General features: G+C 39.9%; 1 protein-coding gene and 2 long non-coding RNA genes across 7 annotated transcripts in view; 2 read left to right on the forward strand and 1 right to left on the reverse strand.

Moving 5' to 3' along the window:
- The window catches only part of ptprfb (protein tyrosine phosphatase receptor type Fb), a 116,234-nt gene that overhangs the window by 60,969 nt on the left and 28,267 nt on the right, over positions 1-26,998 (forward strand). For 3 of the 5 annotated variants that reach the window (XM_083524968.1, XM_083524966.1, XM_083524967.1), the window contains exons 7-14: positions 5,366-5,635; positions 7,123-7,704; positions 8,390-8,523; positions 9,709-9,853; positions 13,056-13,361; positions 16,111-16,304; positions 21,105-21,131; positions 24,213-24,330. In XM_083524968.1, the coding sequence (XP_083381094.1) occupies positions 5,366-5,635; positions 7,123-7,704; positions 8,390-8,523; positions 9,709-9,853; positions 13,056-13,361; positions 16,111-16,304; positions 21,105-21,131; positions 24,213-24,330 (1,776 nt within the window). The remainder of the gene's footprint in view (positions 1-5,365; positions 5,636-7,122; positions 7,705-8,389; positions 8,524-9,708; positions 9,854-13,055; positions 13,362-16,110; positions 16,305-21,104; positions 21,132-24,212; positions 24,331-26,998) is intronic. The other 2 variants (XM_083524970.1, XM_083524969.1) reach the window with 1 other exon arrangement.
- Positions 19,541-20,982, forward strand: LOC310717356. The gene is made up of 2 exons (XR_014530800.1): positions 19,541-19,666; positions 19,722-20,982. It is a non-coding gene; the product is annotated as an uncharacterized lncRNA (long non-coding RNA).
- The window catches only part of LOC310717361, a 65,522-nt gene continuing 63,804 nt past the window's right edge, over positions 25,281-26,998 (reverse strand). Inside the window, exon 2 of the long non-coding RNA XR_014530805.1 lies at positions 25,281-25,582. This is a non-coding gene — a long non-coding RNA (uncharacterized lncRNA). The remainder of the gene's footprint in view (positions 25,583-26,998) is intronic.

Here is a 26,998-nt window from a genome sequence, read left to right on the forward strand (position 1 = left end):
GCTCTGAAAGAGAGACGCAAACACACACACGCACGCACACACACACACACACACTGTAATAAACACATCAATAACTCTGAAGTGAACAGAAACACAAACAAGTTATTACGGGATCAAAAAGCCCAAAAAACTCAGAAAAAACAACTAAAAAAAATTAACACACAATTTTACTCTTAGAATGTGTGTGTGTGTGTGTGTATATACATTATATCTGTTTGTGTATATGAGTTTGCGTGCGTGTAGGTGTGTTTGTGTACATGCGTGTGTAGGTGTGTGTGTATTGGTGTGTGTTTGTGTATGTGTGTGTATTCAGTATGTGTAAATATGTGATTGTATGTGTTTATAAGTGTATACAGTATGTGTGTGTGCTTGTGTGTGCGTGTGTTTGCATATGTGTGTGTGTGTGTGTGTTTGTGTTCGTCTCTCTTTCAGAGCTGTCATTATCGGTCATCTGCTACTCCATCACTGTGGCCTTTGTGTAGGAAAGCTGTGTGTAAACATGTTTAAATACAGTGCAGTGTGTGTGTGTGTGTGTGTGTGTGTGTGTGTGTGTGTGTGTGTGTGTGTGTGTGTGTGTGTGTGTGTGTGTGTGTGTGTGTGTGTGTGTGTGTGTGTGAGGCCTCCTGTGTGAGGTATCTAATGAAAAAAAAATGTTTCAGTGTTAAAATATTAAAAAGAAAACATGCTGAAAGTAGTTGAAGAGAGAGAGAGAGAGAGAGAGAGAGAGAGAGAGAGCATTTGAAAAGGAAAGAAGGAGGGAGGCAAGAAAGAAAGGAAGAAGGTGGATATGGTCAGAAATCAAAGAAAGTAAGAAAGAAAGAAAGCAAGCAAGCAAGCTCTGACTCTGGAAACTCCTGCAAAGAAATGTTGCATAAATGTGTTTAGGGTGTGTATGTGTGTGTGTGTTTGTTTCAAGGTGTGTGTGTGTGTGTGTGTGTGTGTGTGTGTGTGTGCGTTTGTTTCAAGGTGTGTGTGTGTGTGTGTGTGTGTGTGTGTGTGCGTTTGTTTCAAGGTGTGTGTGTGTGTGTGTGTGTGTGTGTGTGTGTGTGTGTGTGTGTGTTTTAAGGTGTGTGTGTGTGTGTGTGTGTTTGTATGATTTAGGGTGCGTGTGTGTGTGTGTGTGTGTGTGTGTGTGTGTGTGTGTGTGTGTGTGTGTGTTAATGTTTCTATTGTATGTGTTGATTCACTCGTTCTTTCTCACTCTGTTTCTTACCCTTTGTCTTCGTCTGTCCATTTAACCTCCATCTGTCCATCTGCTCATAAACTCACCTCTCAGAGCTACGAGAAGGTTGGTCTCTCTTTCACTCACACACACTCACACACACACACACACACACACACACACACACACACACTGTCATCATCATTATAGTTGTCTGTATTGTCTGTTTCTTGTCTCTCATCCTCATCATCTCTTATTATCTCATTGAAATTTGAGAAACAAAGTAGAAAAATTGTAATAGAAAGTAAAAAAAATTGGAGCAAGAAAGAAAGAATTAACCAACCAAACAAACAAAAAAGAAGACTAGACAGAAAAGTAAAAAAGAAAGAAATAGAATTATGCAAAGAAACAAAAAAGAAAGAAGCATGACTGGACAGAAAATTGATCAGATAGATAGAAAAAAATAAATGCTTTTAAATAAATAATACATTTGACAAAAGCCAAAAAGAAATGACCAGGAAAATGGTTAAAGAAAGAAAGTAAGAGAGAGAGACCGAGAAAGAAAGAAAGAAAGAAAGAAAGAATGAAAGAAAGGACAAACAGAGAAGAAAGGAGGAGTGGTAAGAAGGTGAGAAGTGTGAGCTCTTCAGGATGTGTAGTTTTTGTCGTTGTTGTTGTTGTTGTTGTTTGTTGTTGTTGACACACTAACACTCTCTTGTTGTTGTTTTTTGTGTTTTTTGATGCTCTGATTTCTGTCTGTTCACACAAATGTCTTTCACTCTGTGTTTTTGTCTCCATTTTCACTCCTCCATCTTCTCATACACACTCGTCCGTCTCAGATCAGCGTGAAGGTTTGTCTTTCACTTTTCACTCTTTCTTCCTTTTCCCTTCTTTTTTTTCTCTCCCCAAAGTTACTTGTTTCAGCGTGTAATATTTATAGCTGTCCTGCGTGTCACATGGTAAACATTTTGATTTTATTCTGAAGAAGAGCATGAACCCGAGCCGCCTCCTCTTTCTGTCTTCTACTTTTCTTTTCTTTTTTTCTTAATTGGAGCAGGATGGAGTGAAGCAGTTTCAGTAGACTTCAGTAAGGAAGAGAAGATCTCTTACAGCTTTAACACTCGTTTAATGGAAAGAGACATGAAGCTAAAGTGGAGTAACTCACTCAGACATCCATCACATCCAGAGTTTCATCTACAATCATTCCATCACTTCCTCTGGAACACCTACAAGAACCATGAAGCAGAAACACTTCCTCTCGATCTGGACCTGGTTTCAAAAAGGAAATCTAAAAACAGGGATGAAATAAAGAACAGAAGTATAAAAAACTTAAATTTTCTTTGTAGCATTTTCTAGAATGAAAGAGTATAAAATGGAAACAATCAAAAAGAAAGATTACATTTAAAGATTAGAAAAAAAAACAGGAAAGAAAGAAAAAAAAACCTTACAAAAGAAAGAAAGGTTAAAATGACGGAAAGAGAAACAAAAAATAATGTTAAAGAAAAGAAGCCAAAAACTTTAAAAAGTAGAAAGAAAGAAAGAAAGAAAGAAAGAAAGAAAGAAAGAAAAGACTATATTCTCGAATCTCTTTTTTCTTCCTAGCTTTTTCTCTAAAAAAAAAAAAAAAAGAATGGAAAGAATCAAGAAGAAACAATAAGGGGAAGTAATAATGAAAAAAAAAAAAAATAGAAAGAAACAAGCAAAAAAAGAAACGAAGAAAGAAATGTTAAAATGTTAGTGTGAGAAAAAATAAAGAATGTTGGAGAAAAAAAGGAAAAAATACAGAAAGAAATATGGAAAAAGAAAAAAAATGTCATTGTGCATGAAATGATGTTTGGAACCCAGTGGGGAAAAAAAGCGCTGTGTCCAAGTTCAGGTCCTTCAAAACAACTTATGAAGAAGAATCATCCTCATCATCTTCATCATCCTCATGGAACTTGTGTCTTCAGTGATAAAACCTGAATCTGATTTCTCCTCAGCTCATATTCGACTTTAGATCTTCCTCCATTTCTTCCTCTCCACATGTTCATTACAGTTCCTCACCTGCTGCCCCCTGCCTGTAGCATCTGTAATGCATGCTCACGTCCTGTAGTTTGCTCTATGTTCTTTACATCTAGCGTTTTATTGTTTTTGTTTTTTTTTTTATGTTATTTTAGATTGCAACCTTTGCTTCATCTGTTCCACCGGTGTTCCTCAGTTCCTGTCCTCTGCTTGCTAACACTCACGTGCACGCTGTCGTTACGCTCTCGTTACGCCGTAATACGTGAACTCGCTGACATTCAGAGGGTTCATTGAAGAGAAAGTGTTTCTTTTTAATGAAGGCTCTGTTTCCTGGACCTCGATCATTCACGTACAAATATCTCTGTAACCATTGTTTGTTGTTGAAACAAAAAGGCGGCAAGAAGACAGTTTTTTAGGAAGTCGATCTCGTAATGAGCCGGGGGCGGGTTGGATAACGAGCACAACCGCTCTGACTGTCGGGCCAAATTCAGAAATATTTGAAAATACATTTTCACTGGATTTGGTAAAAAAAACAAAAAAAAAAAAACAATTAGCGTCTTTCTCTGCGGTGACCTGAGAGGTGCAGTAACCCGACGAGCTCCTGAGGTGGAGCACTCGCTCAGGTTCGTACTTCAAAGAAAATAATTAAGCGAAGGCTACTTTTGAAACATAAAGCGAAAAGATAGAAATCTAGGTGCATGCAGAGGGAACAGAGGGAACACAGGGAAAGTAAACGAATAGAAACACAATAGCACTTTTTTGTATTGTGTTAAAAAAGGGGTTTGTCTTTAACCTTCATCTCGCCGTTTTATTCGGCCTAGATTTCTCCTTCATTCTGAAAGCCTGAGCGAGCGTGTTTATCCCAGGCCATCTTTTCTTCCTGAATGTATACGGATCAGCCTTCGTGCCGATACTTCATTCTTCCCTCCCTCCCTCTCTTTCTCTCTTTGTCTCTTATTCTCTCGTTCTTATTCTCTTCGGTCTCCACACAACGTCAACAGGCCTCTTTTTTTCATCTCCATGGGAACCCCTTTATAATGTCAGCTTATCTGCATATCAGAGCTGCACAAAGAGAAGGAAAAAAAAGCCTCAGTGAACAATACGAGTCCCAGTTGCTTTTCTTCCAGCGCTGAGATCCTGATAGCCTCGAACCGCAGCGTACGCCGACCATCTCCAGCTATCGACACCCTGTTATCGGAAAGAAGCCTTAAAAAAGCCTGCGGATCGGATTAGGCGAAGGGAAATAAAACATATTCGATTATGTTAAAGTTATTAGCAAGATATCATGTTTTATCTGATCTACCTGAAAGGTTTCCACCATCTTTTCCACTAATCCTCCTGTTGAGGTTCAGTGCTGTTTTTATCTGCCAAGCCCGAGCATGAAATTATGGACGTAACGTATGTACAAACAACTGTTGAATCAGGCATCCTGAAAGAGCTTAACCCAATTCCTAGCAAGCTAGCTGAACCTTACAGCCCTAAAGACAGTCCAACAGGGTTAAAGGTCATGTATTGGGTGATGAGTATACAGTGGCATTACTGTTGTTAAGGTTGAAGCTGAGAAGGTTTAGCTAATAAACAAATCTTTTGCTCGAGTCTAGCTTAGAGTTACTTGGTAAAGCTATGAGTTGGTATTAAAAGGTTTGGAAACGAGCTGTTTTGCAAAAAATTACTTACGCCGTCCCCTCGCACAGCAAAACAGCGCCCCCAGCGTTCTTCTGGAACGTGCCCTGGAAGTCGTCTTTTCAAAGCACGTCGAGCATCTTTAGCGTTTTTGCGCTGGATGTCCATAATGGTGTCAAATCGGCGAGCCGGATCTTCTTCTTCGGGAAGAGGGCGAAGTCCGCAGGAGTCAAATCTAGCGAGTAGGGTGGGAACGGAAGTGAGTTCGTGTTGTTTCACGTTTGAGGAGGAGCTCGGTGACAGGATGATCACGTGGTCAGAGCAGCAGACGTGGTAACTCGTGGTCAGAACAGCACCAGTTGATGTACACAGGACCGTGACTTTTGGCACCCTGACTTATGAAGGTCGGTGCTCCCAATGACCGTGTGTGCAGCCTTGTGCTGCCATCTGTTGGCGTGTTACAAAACTAGCCTCGAAACATTTTGATACCACATCGTATGTGGTTTCCTCTCTCGCATCCGTCCTCCTTTAAAATTGTAAAACGTCTCACTTTTTCTTCTGTTGGTTTTTGGGTTCCAGTGCGACGGGTTCCTCCTCGTTTCTCCATCCCACCCAGCGATCAGGAGGTGATGCCAGGGGGCAGCGCTAATCTCACGTGTGTTGCTGTCGGAGCCCCGATGCCCTATGTCAAGTGGATGAGTGGAGAAACGGAGCTCACCAAAGAAGACGAAATGCCCATAGGCCGCAACGTCCTGGAACTTACCAACATCCGCAAGTCGGCGAACTACACCTGCGTGGCCATGTCGTCTCTGGGAATGATCGATGCCATGGCGCAAATTACAGTCAAAGGTAACGTCAATGTCTTTTACTCCTTAACGACCTTCAGTTAGAACAAGTCGACATTCCTGAACCAGGGGAACGTGGTAGTTATGTTGCCTGGGTGCAGTATAATAGGGCTTTTTGTCTGATAGTATCTTTAGTTCAAATGGTAGAATTTTCTGAAATGTTTACCAAAAGACACCATTCTATAACGAGGAAGTCTGTAACCCCGCGACAGTCTGGCTAAAGACACGGACAGATGGACTGAGAAACAGAATTAGTTTGTCGTATCAGTTTATTTCTAGCTCTGTTGACTTTAAAAGATCTAAAATGATGATAAACTTCACTTCATATGGCACACGGAATGTTGCCTGCATTGGGGTTCCTACGCGTTTTGGAAAAGTATGAAAAAGTCTGGAATTTGATTTGAGTGATTTCCAGGTCTGGATTAGATTTGGGGGAAAGAATGCTAAATATTGAAAAATATTTGTGTTTCCATAATATTGGTCTATTCGGTTTTCCAGGCGATTCTGGATTCATTTGAAAACGGTTTTTCCTCCTGAAAACGCCTGGACGACTAAAACACATGGAAAACATCCGAGATTGTAACCTAACACATGTTCTAGCTGTAATTTAAAATCATTAATTCAGATGTTAAATATGGTCTTAATAATCTTTAGGAAGTCTGCATAGACTGAAGTTTCATTTAAAATGAAAAATGTGGAGAAACCCTTCAACATTATCTTCACCAGGCCTCGTTTTTGTTTTGGCTCCACTTCAAAACACGTCTGATGTGATCGTTACTTAACCAGTCCTGTCAGATCCACCGTCCGATTCTCGACCATTCATGAGCTTTAGGGACTTTGGGAAGTTCGCCAGAGAGAACAGCAGGCTCTTTGCCCTTTAAATGATTCCGAGCTCGTATTTGCCCACAGCGAGCGTTCAGAGTGTGCATGTGTTTCAGTCCCAGCAGACACCGGGCCTCGCGTTAGCAGCCGCTAACGATATCGATCGCACTTTGCGTCTCGACGATCAATAGCGGCTCCGAGAGTGTCACAGGCGTTTATCTCCAGGCAGGCCACGAGTCTTAATGACATGAGGATGAGTGTTCCTGACTCGCTCACCTGCCCTTTTTACTTCTCCCGCCTCGCTCTGTCTCTCACAAATACACAGTTCCATTCCAGCTCAGCCATATTTCTTTATTTTCCGCTGTAGTTCTGTCTCTGGAAGTCAATAACATCGATTCAGAGCGGCTTTCAGCGGTCAGGCAGGGTTTCACCCACAGGCAATGTAAGTGACGGTTACCGTGAGACGATGATGCGTATTTACGATGTTAACTTTACAGGACAAAATATGGCTGCGACCTGAAGAATCTTGTTAGTGTATTAACTTGTTGCCATAATTTGCCCTAATTATTTAATTATCTAATAATTTGCATAATTGCCTTGCTGCCATAATTACTAAACCCTGGGTAGCGAAGGGTTAAATTTTTTTTCATCTCCTCTCCATCTCCTCAGCTCTCCCCAAACCCCCTGTGTCTCTGACTGTAACTGAGACCACGGCCACCAGCATCACCCTGACGTGGGACTCCGGGAACCCGGAACCGGTCTCCTACTACATGATCCAGTACCGTTCCAAAGCCTCAGACAGCAGCTACCAGGAAGTCGACGGCGTAGCTACGACACGCTACAGCATCGGCGGGTTGAGTCCGTACTCGGAGTACGAGTTCCGCGTCATGGCGGTGAACAACATCGGCCGCGGTCCTCCGAGCGAATCTGTCGAAGCTCGCACCAGCGAACAGGCGCCGTCGTCTCCTCCGCTGCAGGTTCAGGCGCGAATGCTGAGCTCCAGCACCATGCTGGTGCAGTGGGAACCTCCGGAGGAACCCAACGGGCAGATCCGCGGATATCGCATCTATTACACGACCGATCCGGACACGCAGCTCAGCGCCTGGCAGAAACACAACACAGACGACAGCCGTCTGACCACGATCTCCGGATTAACCACCAACATCACGTACAGTCTCCGTGTCCTGGGCTTCACTTCTGTAGGAGACGGACCTCCATCTGACATCCTGCAGGTCAAAACGCAACAAGGAGGTGGGTTCGGATCAGAGCCGGTATCGCAATCATATCAAAAATCAAGAAAAAGAAACATCTAAACTTCTGACAATTAAAACACAAAGTTTTTCCGTTTTCAGTTTGTTGTTTAGTAAATAGTGCACTTGTTGAAGCTCACTGAGGTCTTTCTTCCACGTTGTTCTTTGTCACATCTCAGACAGTTGCTTTTTATAGACTGAGGAACAGGAACAGGAGCAGTGAGGATCGTTCGGCGTGTGGTGAACTTGAGCACAGGAACGAATTGCATTTACGTCATTGCTGGTGGTGGTTTTGCTTCCATAAGCCTCAAGATTGATCAAAATGGAAGTCTCTCTCGGATGAAGTTATTTTTCCAGGGCGTTTTAAAAATCATCTTATAGTTGCTTAAAAAAATAAAAAGCTAGTTTTAAACTTCATAATGGGAGCATGATTTCTGTTTTCCAAGATGGCTGCCATTATAATATTTCAGGCTTCATAGTGAAGTTCTGACGTGAACATGGGTTTGAGGAGTAACAGGTTGTACAATAGTTGAGGTCCACTTGACTTAAAGCAGAAGATGTGAAAGTTGGACTTCGGGGAACTGATTTGGTGTAACGCGGCCTGGAGCATGGAAAAGTCATAATGAAGTTTATTGACGTTTACTGATATCTTTATGAACATCGTTTCTTCTCCACGCTCTTTCCAGTCCCAGCACAGCCTTCTGGATTTGAAGCCGAAGCCGAACCCGACAATGGGATTACGCTGAAGTGGATTTTGCCCGTTCAGGAGGCGATCACTTTGTACGAGCTGCATTACTGGGAGGACGGATCAGACAACAAGGTACGCTTTCACAAGACTTCACGTTGTTTTTCTGTGTCTCTGTCGTGAAGCAGGACGTTATTAAAACGTGCAAAGTCGAGCTTCAGGGTCTAAGGAGTTGTTGTGAGTTGTTCTGCAGATTGTTGTTTGGCTTTAAAAAGCTGCAGATTCAAGTCTTGGCAAAAAATTCACATGTGATTTGTAGAGGAGACGTGGGTTAAACAAACAAACATTCGTGTTGAGAGCAGACGTCTTGTGGAACACTCTGATCGTTCGTGTTTTGGTTGTAGATAAAAACGTGGCTGTGGACTGCAGGGTGTGATTTTTAAAAATAATAAAATAACCTCAGCCCCCATTTGATGTAGGCTACATGTCTTGCATTTGCATAAATAAACCTGGTAAGTTGTTTATTTTTGTAATTTATTTTTTAAAATATCCAGATTAAATCAATATGAACAATTTTTGGGAAAAAAAATCCTTCTCAAAGCGAATCTGTGCTACAGTGCATGGTTTTCATTTGCATACACGATTCTGATTGGCTGTTACATTTTGCAAAAACTCTCATCACTTTTATTACATAATCTACATATTGTATGAAAATGCAAATTAGTTTACTCCTGTCCGAGTGGTGGTGATGTGACATGGTCATTTTTGCATACGTGAACCTGATTGGCTGCAATATTTTATGATGCAATAACCCTCATTTCACACTTTTCCACCGATTTATTTTTCATATTTCTGATATTTCTGATTTTTTAAATAAATAGACATTTAAAGAAAAACAACTTAAAAAACTTAAAAAAAAAAAAAAAAAAAGAAAAGAGAAGTGATTATTAATTATTATATAAATGACTAATAAAATCTATACTATGATGCATAAATTTTTTTTTATTGAATTAATTATTTATTTGACATTTTGTTGAGGTTTATTTTGCCATTATTATTATTATTATTATTATTATTATTTAGATTTTATTTTATTTGAGGGAGGTATATTTCCAGCACATGGAGTTTTTTTGGTCTCGCCTGTGTTTGGTGTGTCTCCTCAGAGATTCTGCTTTTACTGACAAAAAAGAGAAAAAAAAGAGAGAAAAAAACTGAAGGTTGTTCGGTCACCGGTCCAAGATGGCGAGATACGGATGTCTTTGAAAAGTGAATAAAGGTGAAAAAACGAGTTTGTTTCCTGTTTTTTTTTTTTTTTTGCAGATTCGTGTCACCTTCATCCCGACTGGGTCATACACCGTGGAGGGCCTGAAGCCAGACACTCTGTACAAGTTCTCCCTTGCCGCTCGCTCTGAAATGGGCCTGGGGGTCTTCACCAAGCCCATCGAAGCCAGGACCGCTCAGTCCAGTGAGTGCTCAGCTCCTCTCTCTCCTGTTCTATCATGCACTAACCTAGAAAAAAAAAAAAAACAGAAATCGAAAAGGTAGGAAAGAAAGAAATCACCCTGCTGTTCAGGGACAGGGAACGGTTTTCCCTTCATTTCCTCTCCTGCCCCTGTTGTTCATTTTCCTGCATTCTGGAGCAGAGGGAATTCCTTTGTCTGTAGACAAGGGCAGAAGGTACGTTGAAGGTCGGATCGGGTTGAAACGGGTATCCGAGATTCCAGAAAGAGCTCGGGACGTTAACGACCAAAACGGAGGAGGAAACGGTGGGATTATACGGTGGATACGAAGGTCAGGGATACGATATGCAAAGTCATTACTACAACATGTGCGAAAAAAAACTTTATTTTACAGAATCGACACAAATACAGCGAACATATTAACGAGCAAACGTTTAGGGCGGAGTCAATGCAAATCGAGTTGTTTAGCATTCACACTGTGTATTAGAATATCGGGAGAAGGGATCGGGTGAAAATGGCACTACTGAAGGGCAGGTAATAAACTGGTGTTAGCGTGGATTTGAAGTAATAGGAACGTTATAGGAAAGTTATAGGAACGTTTCTCTCGAGAAGATCATCGCAATATGTTTTTATGGGGATTATTAAATGGCAACAATTTTATTTATTTGTTTGTTAATTTATTGGTGGATTAACATTTATCTGAAATGTTCTTGAATGTCCACTGGACAATTATTATTATTATTATTATTATTATTATTATTATTATTTTAAAATGTATTTATTTTTTCTATGGACCAGTTTGTACTCAGACCATAAAAACATTCTCTCTCAGTCTCCGCTCTCTCGCTCTTCGTTCGGCGCTAAAATAAACCCCTCGTTCCGATCGTCTGTCAGAAAAGTCGTCCTGCTCTGTAAACACCTGCGCAGCAGCTGTGGAGCTTCTCCAGCACGCTGACATGAAGACGAGTGAGAAAGCGAGAGAGGGATGATAGATGGACAGATAGTAGCGTCAGAGTTAGCCAAGTCCTTCTGTAGGTTTTACTGACAGCGTTCATGCTAATAAAAGAAAAATAAATCACAATCGTTGTCTAATTATAAGGAATACAATCATATATCACGGATTCTGATTGGATTATTCATTTACGTCGCTATAGAAACGCCTCGTTCACGACGTTTACGCTCCGAGTGTTCGGTTCCTGTCAACTAAACCACGATTGTGGGTTTTTTTTTTTTTTTTTTTATTAGTATGAATTATATTTAAAACCTCGTATACCCCATGAATGAACAGTTTCTATAGCAACGGAAATTATACAAGACCTTGTGACGCATCAGGATCCAGTATTTATTATTAAAAAGTAAAAAAAAATACTTTTTTTATTAAAAGATATTCTCATAATCCAAACTCTTTATGTATTAAATACACACAAGAATTTATTTTTTAACCCGAACTGGAAGAAAGAATGAAAATAAAAAAATTACATTATACTGGTATAAATTCAGCTCTGTGGTAACTATGGAAGGAAAATGCCCAATATGGCAACCCTGACAGTGGCCTTATTTTCCTCCTGGGCTCTGGTTGTCAACAAAAACCTTACAATCCCTTTTTTTTTTTTTTTTTGATTATTATTATTGTGTTGTTCTTTTTTTTTTTTTTTTTTCATATTTTGATTAATTTATGTAAAGAAGTGCACGTACATGTTTTTATTTACCTTAAAGATTACACTGTGGATGTCGATGTTCAGTTGTGATGCTCATAATTTATGTCGGTTAATTTTTTATTGGTATTAATTAGGTATTATTGTTTGTATTTTGTTTTGTGTGTTTTTCGTTTGTACCTCTAAGCTGTGGAACGTCAGCCAGATTCACCTGAGCAACATTTGGCACTGATTTAATAAAATTTGGCCTTTCTTAGGGACTGCCTAAAAGGAGTGGAGATACCCTGCCAGCCCACACACACATACACACACACACACACACACACACACACACACACACACACACACACACACACACACACACACACATATTTGTCCCCGAAGCAGCCTCACGATTTGACACTTGGAACCTTGACAAACACAAAAAGACGCTGTCTCGGAGCCAAAGGGCCGACGTTCAAACATGCGAGTGGCAAAGCACACACACACACACACACACACACACACACACACACACACACACGCACACAAGAGGAAAGTAAGCCAAAGACAGACAGATTGCTGTCTCATGATATCAGTCTCACTGCAGCGTCTTTGAAACCGCCGCCTACTTCCTCAATAAGCCTCGTTTGTACTCATTAGAACACGTCGGAATATTCACATTCCGGAGAAACTCGGCTTGAAGAAGATGCGACGAAAACCAGATTAAAGCTGAGACTTCGCTCTCCAGGCGTGAAATCAGATCAGGTTTATAATTCGGCTGACTTATAGCCATCGCGTGGAGAAATGTGTACGCTGAATATCTCAATCTCTCAGATCTCAATTTAGCAACCTACCCTGTTTGGGCAAAAGTTTGTGGACACCAGACAGCATGTGCTTTTTGAACATCTTTTTCCATCTGTAGTCCCCATTTGCTGTTATAATAATCTCCACTCTTCTGGAAAGATGATCCACAGGATGTTGCTGAGATTTGTGACTTCAGCCAGTTAGTTAAGTCAGGTACTGATGTAGGTGAGGTGAGGAGGAACATCATGGACCTGACTTTGTGCACTTTGTGTCAGTGAAGGGAAAATTTTGTGCTTCTGCCTCCAAAGAGGAACCACATCTGGTTAAAAAAAAAATCAGGTGTCCCAAAACTTTTGGGCCAAACAGTTGATCAGGATCAGCATTTGGACGTTCACCAAATCTCAATATTCAGCACAGATCCGTTGTTAGGTTTCTCTTAACTTTGATTTCTAACTAAGCTTCTGTGAACTCCATCACTCTGAGGAACATGAAGATTAGGTCACAACTATAGGAAGTGTGTTCATGACATTTTTTTCACTAAACTCCCGACGCTGTTGAGTATTAGAATGCGACTGAAAAGCGTAAACATGAACAAAATGCGTGTAATCCGAGCACAGGATCTTCTGTCAAGCTTACGGCAGTCCCGAGATCTAAACCCACCACCTTCAGCTTCTTAGAATCTGGCTTTCCTCTCAGCCTAAACGTATCGAACCTTCTTCCTTATTTGACCTAAGTTTGTTTTATAATTTCGCTTGACTCCCCTCAGCACCCTCAGCCCCACCTCAGGACGTTCAGGTGCTCAGTCTGAGCTCCACCAGCATTAAGGTGAGTTGGGTGCCTCCTCCTGCCGCCAGCAGGCACGGCGCGATCGTCCGTTACACTGTGAGCTACCAGGCGGTGAGCGGTGAGGACACCGAGCGACACGCAGTGACGGATATCGGAGCCGACGCCACCAGTGTGGTTCTGGAGGGTTTGGGCAAGTGGACGGAGTACGTGGTGCGGGTCAGGGCTCACACTGACGTAGGGCCCGGGCCTGAGAGCGCACCGGTACGCATCAGAACCAACGAGGATGGTATGTCCCAATACGGGGGTTCCAAACTTCTTGCTGGAAGATATGAACTCTACTTCCTGTTCCACTTCCTCTTTCCATCTTAACTCTCGGTGGTGGTCGCTGGAAAAATGACGTTTTTCATCCTTTCTTCTTGACTTCCTGCCTTTGATCTCGTCATCCTCTAACCACACTAATGCTTTCTCCGGTTCCTCCTAATATTTTCCAATCAAAAATCTTTCAATCGTTTGCATAAGCAACAAAACCTCTAAACTACAAACCAAGGCCTCAAACCCAGAACGGGTTCAGGAGCTCGGTGGTTAAACATCTGTTTTCGAGCCCTTGTGAGAGCTGCACCACCAGAGTTCACCTGGTCCACAGATCTTCAGCTTGATGTTTCTTATGTAGTTGGTCAGTAAGCACAGGTTGCTCTTCATATCCAACTGACCATGATGGGTTTTCAAGAAATTGCTGAGTTGCTCGTTTCTCAGCCTGCTGTTACTGAGGACACCATTTTCTCTGACGATGGATTACGTCCTTCAGAGATCATGGACTTGAGCGACAGAGAGACCGAGTGGGATCGAGGATCCAATATTCAATCATGAATGAGGGTTGATGAAACGTGTAGTGTTTTATTTTCCTTCTCTTCTCTTCCTCTTCCCTTTTGTTTCCCATCCTCCTTTTTTCCCTTCTTCCATTTTTTCCACTTTCCATTTCTTTGCATTTCTTTTCTTTTCCTTTTGCTTCCTCCTCATATCCCTTTGTTTTCCTATAAACCTTCTCTTCTCTTCTCTTCTCTTCTATTCATTTCTTTTCTTTTCTTTTCTCTTCATTTTGCTTCTCTTTTCTTCTCCACCTGTCCCTTCTTTACCTTTTCAGCCCTTTTCTTTCTTTTTCTTTTCCTTCTCTTCTCTTTCCTTTCCTACTCTTTGATCATTTCAGCACTTTTTCATCTGCAGATCAGGTCACCCCTCTGTCCAGAACCTTTTTTTTTTCTTTTCACGTGTCTTTTTTCTCATTTAATTACTTTTACATTTTTTTTTTCATTTTGTTATAAATGAGTTCTCTTGTTTCCCACGACGACGCCGACATCTATAATTAAAATATTTGAAGTTTCGCTGCTGTAATGAACAAGTTATCGTCACGTTTTTCCCTCCCGCACGCTTCACTGTCCTTAATTCCCCTTTTTCCCTTCGGAATGCTGAAATGAGTTTCCTTTAGAACCGGGAAAGTTTAGCTGCATCATCAGATTCCTGTGTAAAGAGCTCGGAGCACAGGGGTACATCCTTCATAGTCGGGGAAAAGTTCTCACAGAGGAGCAGAACAGTCCTCCAGAACGTGGTGGAGGAAGTGATCTCTCACAGAAGATGCTTTGAAGAGGGTAGTTACGTAAACATCTGAACATGTGAGGGACGGGGAACATGCTAACGGCTTGTTAAGAATCCTAGCTAACTCGCACGCTAATCAAATGTAACGCTAATTTCTTCGGAAAGGCTCCGCGAATTCCTTTCAGGTTTATATCGTTGATTATTTTTATATTAGTGATCGCAATATTCTTTATTACATTTTTTACACAAATATCACAGCTTTCATGTTTGGTTGTTATTTTTTTCATTTTGAGATGCTGCAAAAAAGACAATAAAAAAAAAAAATACTGCAACTTTCAACTTCAAAGCGCGAACGGAAGAAAGGCTTTAGGGGAAAGAAACCTAGTGACACTCGTTTGTTTGAGAAACGTGCGTGTGTGTGCGTGTGTGCGTGTGTGCGTGTGTGCGCGTGTGTGTGTGTGTGTGTGTGCGCGTGTGTGCGTGTGTGTGTGTGTGTGTGTGTGTGTGTGTGTGTGTGTGTGTGTGTGTGTGAGCGCTTAAGGGAACTTTAAAACATATACTCTACTTTGATGCTGAGCAACATAATAATACATTTCTCTTTAGTATTGTTGCCCCGAGGCACATGCTAATTTTTGTCCTTTTTCGACTGCTTCGCTTCTCAGATACATGCAAAATTTTTCTCTTTTTATAGCCTAGTGGATCAAAGAAATGCATAATACACGTTTGTTTCTTTTTTTTGCCATTCTTCAGCTTGAGCTACAAAATTTGCTGTAGTACCTGAGACCCTGGGCTGCTCGTAGAATCGCCTCAGACAAGAAACTTGCACTTATTTTAACTAGAAATATTTTATTTATTTTTTTGTTGCATTTTTTTTTTTTTTTTAAGTGTCTACTATTTTTGAAGAATATATATATATTTATATAGGTTTTTTTTTGTTATTATATTTGTTTTGATAATTGTGCATTAAATGTTTTTAATTTTAATTATTTAATTCTTTTTTTAGTTTTTTTTTTTACTTTTTTATAATTTAATTTAATTTCTTTTTTTTTTATTTCTTTAATTGAATTGAATTATTATTATTTTTTTTTTTAAATGTACAAACTTTTACAAAAAATTGTTCTCCTTGAATTCTTGGCTCCCTAAAACCTATTTCATTTCAAAGACTACATTTTTTTTTTTCTCTCCTTTTTGTTCTTCTGTTTTTCTTCTCATTTAACATCTACTTACTTTACTTCATTATTCATGTATTTACTTTATTTCATTTTTTTTATGTATATATCTCTCTACAGCTACATTATAATTAGTACTAATAATAGTAGTATTAAATAAAATAGTAAAATTATATATAAAATATAAATATACAGTATAATATTTTAAAAGTATGTATATATATATACATAAAAATGTTTTTAGATATTAATCCCCCCCGTATATTCTGCTCACAGTGCCTGGAGCTCCTCCTCGTAAGTTGGAGGTTGAAGCTCTAAACGCGACGTCTATCCGCGTGACGTGGAAGCCGCCGCTCTCGGGAAAACAGCACGGTCAGATCCGCGGGTATCAGGTGATTTACTCTCGACTGGAGAATGGAGAACCACGAGGGCAACCGAACATCGTGGACGTCGCACTTCCCGAAGCCCAGGTACGGAGAAGATGTCCGTTCTCGCTAACCTATAATGCTTTTAGGGTTTTACCAGCAGGGGGCGCCATGTGACGTCACCGTATATATCAGGGTATTGATTTATTTTATTAAAACAAAACATCTGTGGTCTTTTCCTAGACGTGTTTACACCTATGCACTGCCCTGGTACTGTTTATACTTTTAATTTATTTACCTATTTTACCCGCGTCACGCGCCATTAAAAAAACCAGCGCCGATCCCGACGGCAGCCTGGAGGAGCGGGAATGTGCTGAGGCGGAGAGGAAGACAGTAATCCTTCAGCGGGATTTGGATTTTCATAAATATTTCAAAGCAGGAGATCAGGAAATTCTCACACGTCTTCATAGGTTCGTCAGCCCTGACGCGTTAGCATAGCGTTTCATGCCGTCAGATTAGCAGCTGTCGAATTCTTCCTCCTGATTGGTGAAAAAAGGACGTGGTGTCGAGTCTTTATTAATGTTCAGCTTTAATGATCAGTGATCAGATTAGTGTTAGTGCTACGTTCACTACAATGCTAATATTTATTTATTTGATTTCAGCAGATAGTGTTTAGCTTGTCTGTCTGGTTGTCTATCAGTCTTCCTTTGTCTGTCTGTCTGCTTCTCGTTCTTTCTCTTTATCTGTCTGTTTTTGTATCACTCTTTCTCGTGTAGTAGTTATTTGTTTGTGTGGGTGTGTTAAGTGTGCTCTTTTTCTGAACAAGGCCAGATCTAGAGCCCACACACACACACACACACACACACACACACACACACACACACACACACACACGGTGCCCTGGTTCCGGTGCTAAATTTAACCCACTGGACGAATGAACACAGGCAGGAGATCTGCCCACCTCTCCCTCTCTCTCTGTCTCCCTCTCTCCATCTCTCAGTCTCTCTCTCTCTCTCTCTCTCTCTCTCTCTCTCTCTCTCTCTCTCTCTCTCTCTCTCTCTCGCTCCCTCTCTCAGTCTCTCTCCGTCTCTTTCTCTCTCTCTCCTTCTGTCTGTCTCTCTCCCTCTCTGTCTCTCTCTCTCTCCTTCTCTCAGTCTCTCCCTCTCTCTCTCTTTCTCTCTCTCTCTCTCTCTCTCTCTCCCTCTCTCTCTGTCTCCCTCTCTCCGTCTCTCAGTCTCTCTCTCTCTCTCTCTCTCTCTCTCTCTCTCTCGCTCCCTCTCTCAGTCTGTCTCTGTCTCTCTCTCTCTTTCTCTCTCTCTCTCTCCTTCTGTCTGTCTCTCTCCCTCTCTCTTCTTCTCTCAGTCTCTCCCTCTCTCTCTCTCTCTCTCTCTCTCTCTCTCTCTCTCTCTCCCTCACCACCTCCATGTTTCTCTTTCCTTCTCCCCCTCTCCCTCCCTCCCTCTCTCTCTCTCTCTCTCTCTCTCTCTCTCTCTCTCTCTCTCTCTCTCTCTCTCTCTCCCTCGCCACCTCCATGTTTCTCTCTCCTTCTCCCCCTCTCCCTCCCTCCCTCCCTCCCTCCCTCCCTCTCTCTCTCTCTCTCTCTCTCTCTCTCTCTCTCTCTCTCTCTCTCTCTCTCTCTCTCTCTCTCTCTCTCTCTCTCTCTCCGTGTGTGTGTGTGTGTGTGTGTGTGTGTGTGTCGTACACATGTGACTAAACATTGCTACAAGTGTCCACCACGATCACCGCATGACTGTGGGTGTGTCCTAATTAAATCTTATTCACTATTCAGTTTCTCTTTATTACTACTTGCACTGTGGGTTGTGTCCCAATCCACACTTCCTATTAAAATCTCACTTTCATTATTTCACTACAGGCATTTACCCTTTAGATTTTAACCAATATGTAGGACACCAGATATTCTCACTATTAAGTAAACTGTGGGTGTGTCCCAAACCGCTGTCTCTCTCTCTCTCTCTCTCTCTCTCTCTCTCTCTCTCTCTCTCTCTCTCTCTGTCGCATCACGTCACTGTGCTGTGGGCGTGTCCTATTTACATTTATTTTATTTTAATTTATATTAGGTAGGTTTATCACTATCAGTGCACTAATGTCTCAATAACATTTTATTCACTATATAAGAACCTTTATGGGCTTACATTATGACCATATTGTGGGCGTGTCCTAAATCGCCACTGTGAGCGTTTCCCATTTACATTTTATAGATCATGTAGGACACTAGGTGTCACTGGGCGCGTACCAAACCATAACCTATTCACTATGTAGGGCTTCATGACCCTTTTATTCATTTTTTAATTGTGCACTAGATAGGGCATAGGGATTAAGGGATTACGTTTGGCCTCTGAAGTGAGCTTAGGCAGATTTATTTTCCCCAGCTTGCTTCACTTTATCTTAGCTGAAGAGCAGAGTGTGCTCACGTGTGCTCGTGTGTGTGTGTGTGTGTGTGTGTGTGTTTGTGTGTGTTTGTGTGTGTTTGTGTGTGTGTTTGTGTGTGTGTGTGTGTGTTTGTGTGTGTGTTTGTGTGTGTGTTTGTGTGTGTGTTTGTGTGTGTGTTTGTGTGTGTGTTTGTGTGTGTGTTTGTGTGTGTGTTTGTGTGTGTGTTTGTGTGTGTGTTTGTGTGTGTGTGTGTGTGTGTGTGTGTGTGTGTGTGTGTGTGTGTGAGAGAGACCAGGCCGACTGTGTGTAGGGGTAAATGGGATTTCATGCTCTGGGAGACACCGCAGGAGCTCGTGTTAAGAAGATCGGCTCTCAGGCTGCATAGGATTCACTCTCCCTCAACACGGAACAAAAAATGTGTGTGTGTGTGTGTGTGTGTGTGTGTGTGTGTGTGTGTGTGTGTGTGTGTGTGTGTGTGTGTGTGTCTTGATCAAATGTGAATGTGAAGGCATCTGTTCAGGATCTTGTTTTATTTTAGTCTAACAAGCCCCACCCCATCATTTTCTGTACCATCTACCTGGCTCCATGTGATCTCTGAGACCCCGCCCTCTTAGACTCCACCTCTTCAGATTTCTGGTATCTTGTCTTCTCATTTTTATAGATCTATAGCATAACACATAGCCCCGCCCCCTCAGCTTCTTAAAGCCATCCCCTTTCTTTTTATCCATTAAACTCCGCCCCTTACCCTTTTGTTATTTTTGAACATTTACCTAGCCCCGCCTCCTCTTTTCTTTAATGTAACCTATAATACCACACTCTCATACTCTTAGCCCCGCCCCCTTTAGTACTACAGACTTTGTCCTGGTCCTGCCTTTATCTTTCTGGACTAATCTATAGAGCGCTATTTGTTTGTTTGTTTGTTTGTTTTCCTTTTTTTTTTTAAATGTCTTAAATTCCACAGACACTTTTACGCTTTGTAAATTCATCGACAAAAATATATACGGTTTAAGAATTTTACAAAAATCCAAACGGTAACAAGGCAGTGCATTTGTGTAAAGTGGAACCTCTTTTTTAAAGTGAAATCTTTGTGTAACAAGGAACCTTTTTTTAAAGACGAACCCTTTTTTAAAGAGGAACCTACAATTCTGAAGGGAAATCTATGTAAAGAGGAACCTGTGTATAAAGAACCTTTGTGTTAAAAGGAACCTTTTGTGTAAAGAGGAACCTTTTTGTGAAATCGAACCTTTTGTGTAAAGAGGAACCTTTTTGTGAAATCGAACCTTTTGTGTAAAGAGGAACCTTTTTGTGAAATCGAACCTTTTGTGTAAAGAGGAACCTTTTTGTGAAATCGAACCTTTTGTGTAAAGAGGAACCTTTTTGTAAAATGGAACCTTTGACGCCACCAATGAGAACTTTTTACACAAGTGTTCTGATTGGCTAATATTAGGTTGTCGTTAAAAAGTGTGTTTCGTATGCATTACTGTACATTGTGCGATTTAAAAGCAGGAGTGTGTGCAGCAGGAGTGTGTGTGTATGTGTGTGTGTGTGTTTTCTTCATTGTATTGTTGTGTTCTTAGGTAAGTGATGGAGGTTCTTCATGATGTTTATGTTCCTGATGCCATCTTCCCTTGTTTCTCTGTACACACTCGGCAGGCACACGATCACGTCTCAGTAAAACATACATGTGGGTGCACGGTCTCTCACAGCAGCCAATTCGACATGCCGCACAAAAGTATTGGCACCCCGTATTGTCTATTGCGGATACTATATTTAATATTTTTATATCAATAAATAATCCGAAACAATTTATTTTTTTGGCCAAAAGTTTGTGGACACCTGAGCCATTTAGTCTTCATTCACTCTTATAATGAGCTCCACTCTTCTGGGAAGATGTTCCACTAGATGTCATGGAGATTCATTCAGACATGAGGGTGTTAGTAAAGTCAGGTACTGATGTAGGTGAGAAGGTGAGGAGGCCTGGTTTGCAGTTAGCGTTCACATTCAACATGTTCAATAGGAGATCTTCCACACACTTGTAAAACACATGTAAATCAGATCTTCATGAAGCTGGATTTGTGCACAGGGGTAGTGTCCTGCTGGAAGAGGTTTGGGTCTCCAAGTTTGAATTAAGGAGAAATGTCATGCTCCAGCATCCGAAGACAATTTGGAAAGTTGGGTGTCCCAATACTTTTGGCAAAGAGTGTGTATAGGCCCAGAAGAGTAAAAACAAACAGTAATAAGTGTGTATGGAAGGTAGACGTCATCAAATGTCTTTTGAGTGTGTATAACATGTACAATCCCTCTCTCTCTCTCTCTCTCTCTCTCTCTCTCTCTCTATCTGCAGCATGTCATCATTCTTATCATCAGTTCTCACTTTTCATCAGAAAAGTAGCCATGCTTTTTTTTTTCCTTCCATCACTAGTGCACTGTATTCACTCGTTCTCCCTCTCCTCCTCCCTTCCCTCGTGTGTGTGTGTGTGTGTGTGTGTGTGTGTGTGTGATTTCTTCGCTCAGTGGAACATTGAGGACACCACGGAATATGTGAGTAACCTGAGTGTGAGCCGGGGTGTGCGGCGTCGGGACACGCTGTGTGTTCTTGCTTCCTTGTTTGTGTGTGTGTGTGTGTGTGTGTGTGTGGTGGTTTTCCTTTTTTTGCCTTACACTGGGAACTAACACGTCTGTGCGTTAGAGCGGGGATAAAGGTGTGGGTGTGTGTGTGTGTGTGTGTGTGTGTGTGTGTGTGTGTGCTTACAAACGTATATACCGAGTCCTCACACACACACACACACACACACACACACACACACACACACACACACACACACAAATACTTTACACAATATACAGCGTATACTCATTCTAAACAAAATACTAATATAAAATTTGAACACATTTAAATGTTAAAACATTATTTTTCATTAATTACCAGAATGGAAAGTCAGAGAACAGAAATCCAGATCAAACCAGTATTTAGTGTGACAACGTTTGGTTTTCCTATTTATTCTGCAGCAGGACCACGCCCCCAAACAGGCGTAACTTTTAAAGCTTTTCCCATATGTGGTTAATATCCTCGAACGTCGTAATCCGTCCCACAACGTCGCTGGATTTATAGCAACAGCGATAGCAGAAGTCGTCTCGATCATGTGACGCGCATCCTCCATCGCCTCGTTTATTCCATCAGTCAACCATGTTGCCAAAACGAAGTGTCAACTGCCTAATGAGGCCACTAATGAAGTGTGACCGTATTCTGCATTGCCGAGTGAACACACACACACACACACACACACACACACACAGGCAGTGAATGAATCAGAAATGTTCTTATTTCAATCCCACTGACCTTAAAGACGAACCGGACGTCAGTGTAATTAGGATGTCATTAAACCTAAATTTTTGATTTGGCACTCACTTGTATAGTAAAAAAAAAATAATTCGTTTTATATTATAAACTAGCTGAAAGTACCGGTGCTTCGCTACGGAAGGCAGAACGCTAAGCAATATGGCAATAAGCAGTAAGCACTGAGCAGGACTGGATGATCAGAGATCAGAACGTAACGTCAACAAATAACGTACTCCCCCTTTGTAGTACGGATACAGGGCAAACTACTTTGAAAATAATTTTTATCGTGCATCTAACATCTAATAAGAAACAATGTAGTAAGTTTCATGAGGATCCGTAATGTTATCTCGAAGAGTTTACAATGCGTGAGAAATCGGGTTTTTCGCGAGTTAGCCGCGATCCAGGGCGAATTTTTCAAAACTCTTTCTTAGTGAGCACCTAAAACCCAAGAGGAAGGTATGTTCCAAATTTCATTGCAATCCGTTCAGTGGTTTTTGAGATTTCGTGATGAGTGAGTGAGTCAGTCAGTGGTATTTCAGCTTTAGATATATATATATAGATAAACTTATTATATACATATATATTTGCGTTTACATTTTATTTACATAATTTATTTTTTTAAAGTGTCAAGAAATTCTTTTTAAATTGTTCTTGAAATAAGTACAAAAAAATGTAAAATATATTTTTTATTTAAACATGGTGATATATTTAATCATATGGTAATAAATATGTAATAAAACCATTTCACAGTATTTAAATAAAGTCGTAACATTAATAAGTCAGAGTTAAAAGTAGTGATTGAGGAGAATATCTCAGAGTTCTGAGTGTGATCCGGCAGATCCTCGGGTTCTGTTCGGTTCCGGTTTCACCACCACCTCCCCCTGTCTCTCATTAAAGCTTAATATAGAGACGTTATGAAGAAAGGAAAAAAAAAAAAACGCAGGACTCCAGGTGTGCTCTGTTCCCAGTGATTTACCTCCAACTCTCATTATTCATCTGTGTGTGTGTGTGTGTGTGTGTGTGTGTGTGTGTGTGTGTGTGTGTGTGTGTGTGTGTGTGTGTGTGTGTGTGCGCGTTCATGCTGCCGCTTGCGTGCGATCTGTTTGTTCTCCGTCGAGCTGCTTTTGTTCCAGCGCTCGGCCGCTTCCAGCCGCCGTGTGTGTCATTGTTCTGTCATGCTGTAATTAACGCCACATGCTGATCAAACTCCGTCTTTATCGCCAAGTGAGGACGAGTCTGTTCAGACACAAACACCCACTTTTTCTGAAGAGGATGTTTTTTTTATTCGATCTGATTCAGAAATCGACTGAGGTTTCAATTGAAACATTCGAGAAACTAATTTTATTGTTCGAAGTCACAGAGAACCAGAAGAATCTAAATATTCTGGAAAATTACTATAATTTGTATTAATTTAATTATTTATTTTTAGCTCCCTTTTTTATTAGGGTTTAGGGATTTAAGGGATTAAGAATTAAACAATAAAATATGTAAAAATAAATTATTCAATATAATTCAGTAAAATAATAGTAAAGATATTATAAATTGTTGAATATTTATAAAAATTTTACAATAGCACAATTTTTTTAGACTTACTTTTTTATATATATTTTGAAATGTGGACGGATTTTATTTACTGTAATTTTTAGTTTTAACATACATTTTTTTTTTTTTTTTTTTTATCTTCTTCCAACCAGAATTTCCACATGAAGATTGGACTCTTTATAAGATTGGAGATTTATTTTTAAATCAAGGTCAGATTTCGAATCTGACTTTTAAATCAGAATCTAAGTTTTGACATAAAATCCCAGCCCTAATAATTTGTTTTGATTATTTGTCTTTCTCATACTCATACTCATAGATTTTCAGACTTTTCCTGAATTTCTATTAATAAACAATAAAAACACAGAAGTTTGATTTTTTTCGGATTTTGCATCCTCTTAAAGAAAACATCAGCGGCAGAACTCTGGACACAGGCGGGTCGGTTTCTCCGGTTGTTCTCTGTGTGGTTTGGAGTAAAATGTGTGTGTTCTGGAAGCCAGTCGAGGCGTCGGCGCTGAGAGTCAGTGGCGAGCGAGCCGTCGCTTCAGATCGGATCCTCTGGTGGTTTAAAACCCGGGCGTGTGTTGAAAAGGGGCTGTGTTTGTGGTTTGTCCATGGGGTGTGTGTGTGTGTGTGTGTGTGTGTGTGTGTGTGTGTGTGTGTGTGTGTGTGTGTGTGTGTTTTTGCCAAAGCGGGTCATGGTGCTGCTTTATTCAGGGCTCAAGACGTTTTTTGTTTAACAGGAGGCCGTCATCTCTGGTCTGATCTCGGAGACGTCGTACTCGGTTACAATCGCTGCGTACACCACCAGAGGAGACGGAGCCAGGAGCAAGGCCAAGGTCATCAAAACCACAGGAGCAGGTACAAGAATAATTCCTTATAAAATTACATAATATTAATCATAAATCAATTAATGATAAATAAAATTAAAAAATAATGTTAAATATTGATATAAATTTAAAAAATAAATAAATAAATAAAATACATTTATATTAAAAAAAATATTTTCTTTGTAAAATCATTAATATGTCATTTGTTACTGCTTGATTTATTTAAATGTTTTATTTTTTTATTTGTTAAATATTAATTTGTTGATACATGCTGCTGACCAGGACAAAATATCATAAATTAAATAAAAAAAATTTAATAGTGAAACATTTTTAATAATCATATTATTTATTATTTTAATGAATAATTAATTATCATAATATATAATTATTAAATGAGTAAATTAATATTTTCTTTAACAATTGAGAAAATAACAATTGATTTTAGGGTTTATTGCCACATATAGGAGCTTTACAGTTCACAGAAAATCACCAAAACCTTTTTTTGGCTTTATTTCTTTTAATTTGTTCGCTTGTGTGGAAATAATTAGAAAAAACTTTTTGTAATGAACCTGAAATAATGATTTCACTTTACAGACCAGGTTTAAAACATTCGAACCTGAAACCAAAGTAAAAAATGTACAAAAATTTTAATTAATATTTTCTTCTTTGCAACTAATAGACGGAGACGTAATTTCTTTCTAACAAGAACAGATTTTCCTTCGGTTTTGATTAGGGCTATAAAACAATCAGATGCAAAATAATATAATAATCAAAATAAAAAAGATCGGAATTGACGTCAGAAACTTTTTCGTCCATGAATGAGCAGTCTGAATAAAGCCGAGACCTGGACTTTGGAAGGAAGGAAGTCTCAGAAGGATGAGTCACGCTTATAAACTGTGTTAAAGTGGGCTTTTACTGTGTGAAGTCTGTGGAACTGCAGGCTTCTGAATGGAGCTGAAAAAGTCTCCACTATAAACAGCGAGAGTTTTCACTCAAAAAGAATGGATTGAATGGATAAAATACATGGTATACAATGGTATAAAATGCAGTCAGATACGGTGGAGCCAAAGTCTGAGAACTTCACCAGATGCTTCGAAATTCCACAACTGAAAAGCTCAGTGGTCCCTTGGAGTGGAACAGTTTATTCTTCTTCGTCTTTCGCCTTCTCCCATTAAGGATCGCCACAGCAGATCATCCGTCTCCATACCCTCCTGTCCTCTACATCTGTCTCTTTCACACCAACTACCTGCATGTCTTCCCTCACCACATCCATAAACCTCTTCCTTGGTCTTCCTCTTTTCCTCCTTCCTGGTGGCTCCATCCTCAGTGTTCTCCTACTGATATACCCCATGTCCCTACTTTGCACATGTCCAAATCATCTCAATCTCACCTCCCTCACCTTGTCTCCAAAACGTCCCACATGCGCCGTCCCTCTAATAAACTCATTTCTAATCCTGTCCATCGTCGTCACTCCCAACGAACATCTCAGCATCTTCAGCTCTGCTACCTCCAGCTCCACCTCCTGTCTTTTACTCAATGCCACTGTCTCTAAACCATACAACATCTCAGGTCTCACCACAGTCCTATAAACTTTCCTAAATTTCTTAATTTTTAAAATGTCTTTTCATAAATTATCGTAATATTTAATTATTAAATAAGTAAATTAATATATTTTTTTAACAATTAAGAAAATAATAATTGATTTCTCTGTTTTTTTGCCACATATAGGAGCTTTACAATTCACAGAAAATCACCCAAAAATGAACTCAATACAAAATAATTATTAAAGCAGACCTTATTTGGCTCCATTTCTTTTTATTTGTTCGTTTGTATGGAAATAATTAGGAAAACTTTTTGTAATGAACCTGAAATGATTATTTAACTTTACAGACCAGGTTTAAAACATTCAAACCTGAAACTGAAGCAAACATGTGAATAAATTTAAATAAATATTTGCTCCGATTAATATTATTAATTAATTATCAATATTAATTATTTCTTTTTATCAAATTCCACTCGGTTCCCTAAAATCACACCATCCAGGATTAAACTTTAGATCCTGACTCCATCATTAAAACGTTGGTTTATAAGAACTTGATACAGTCCAGTTTACAATTTGTTCTTAATAATATTCTGAAATAAAACCCCACATTTTTTATGTAGTGTATTTGCGAATCTTTGGTTGCTAAGAAACCGGACAGACATTACAAATGTTCAGATATCTTCAGGAAAATTTGGGCAACAAGATCACCCGAGCTGAAATCGAATCCGTCTGCTTAAACTTCTAAACACATTGCTGTTGTAAACTCCTCTCCAATTCCCACTCCCCGGTGAGCCTCCCGTGATATATTTAAGGGTTTTAATCGTATATATATATATATATATATATATATATATATATATATATATATATATATATATATATATATATATATATATATATATGGCCCTCAGGAAGGATAGCAATAAAGAAGTAAATGTGATTAAAGTGGTCTTAAATGAAGTCAGACTCGCTGTCTCTGGAACGGCAGGGCTTTAAATCGAAACCCGAGTCTGAAGCTCTTTAGGGAGCTGCAGGAAGATTCGCTTTGGTTGATGCAACAGACTAATGGAGATCCTAATAAAGTCTAATAAAACCGTAAATGGTATTAAAATGTCCTTCAATGAAGTCAGAAGTCCAGTCTCTGAAACGTCTGGGG

The sequence above is a fragment of the Silurus aristotelis genome, assembly GCF_946808225.1.
Source record: "Silurus aristotelis genome assembly, chromosome: 22".
Taxonomy (NCBI): domain Eukaryota; kingdom Metazoa; phylum Chordata; class Actinopteri; order Siluriformes; family Siluridae; genus Silurus; species Silurus aristotelis.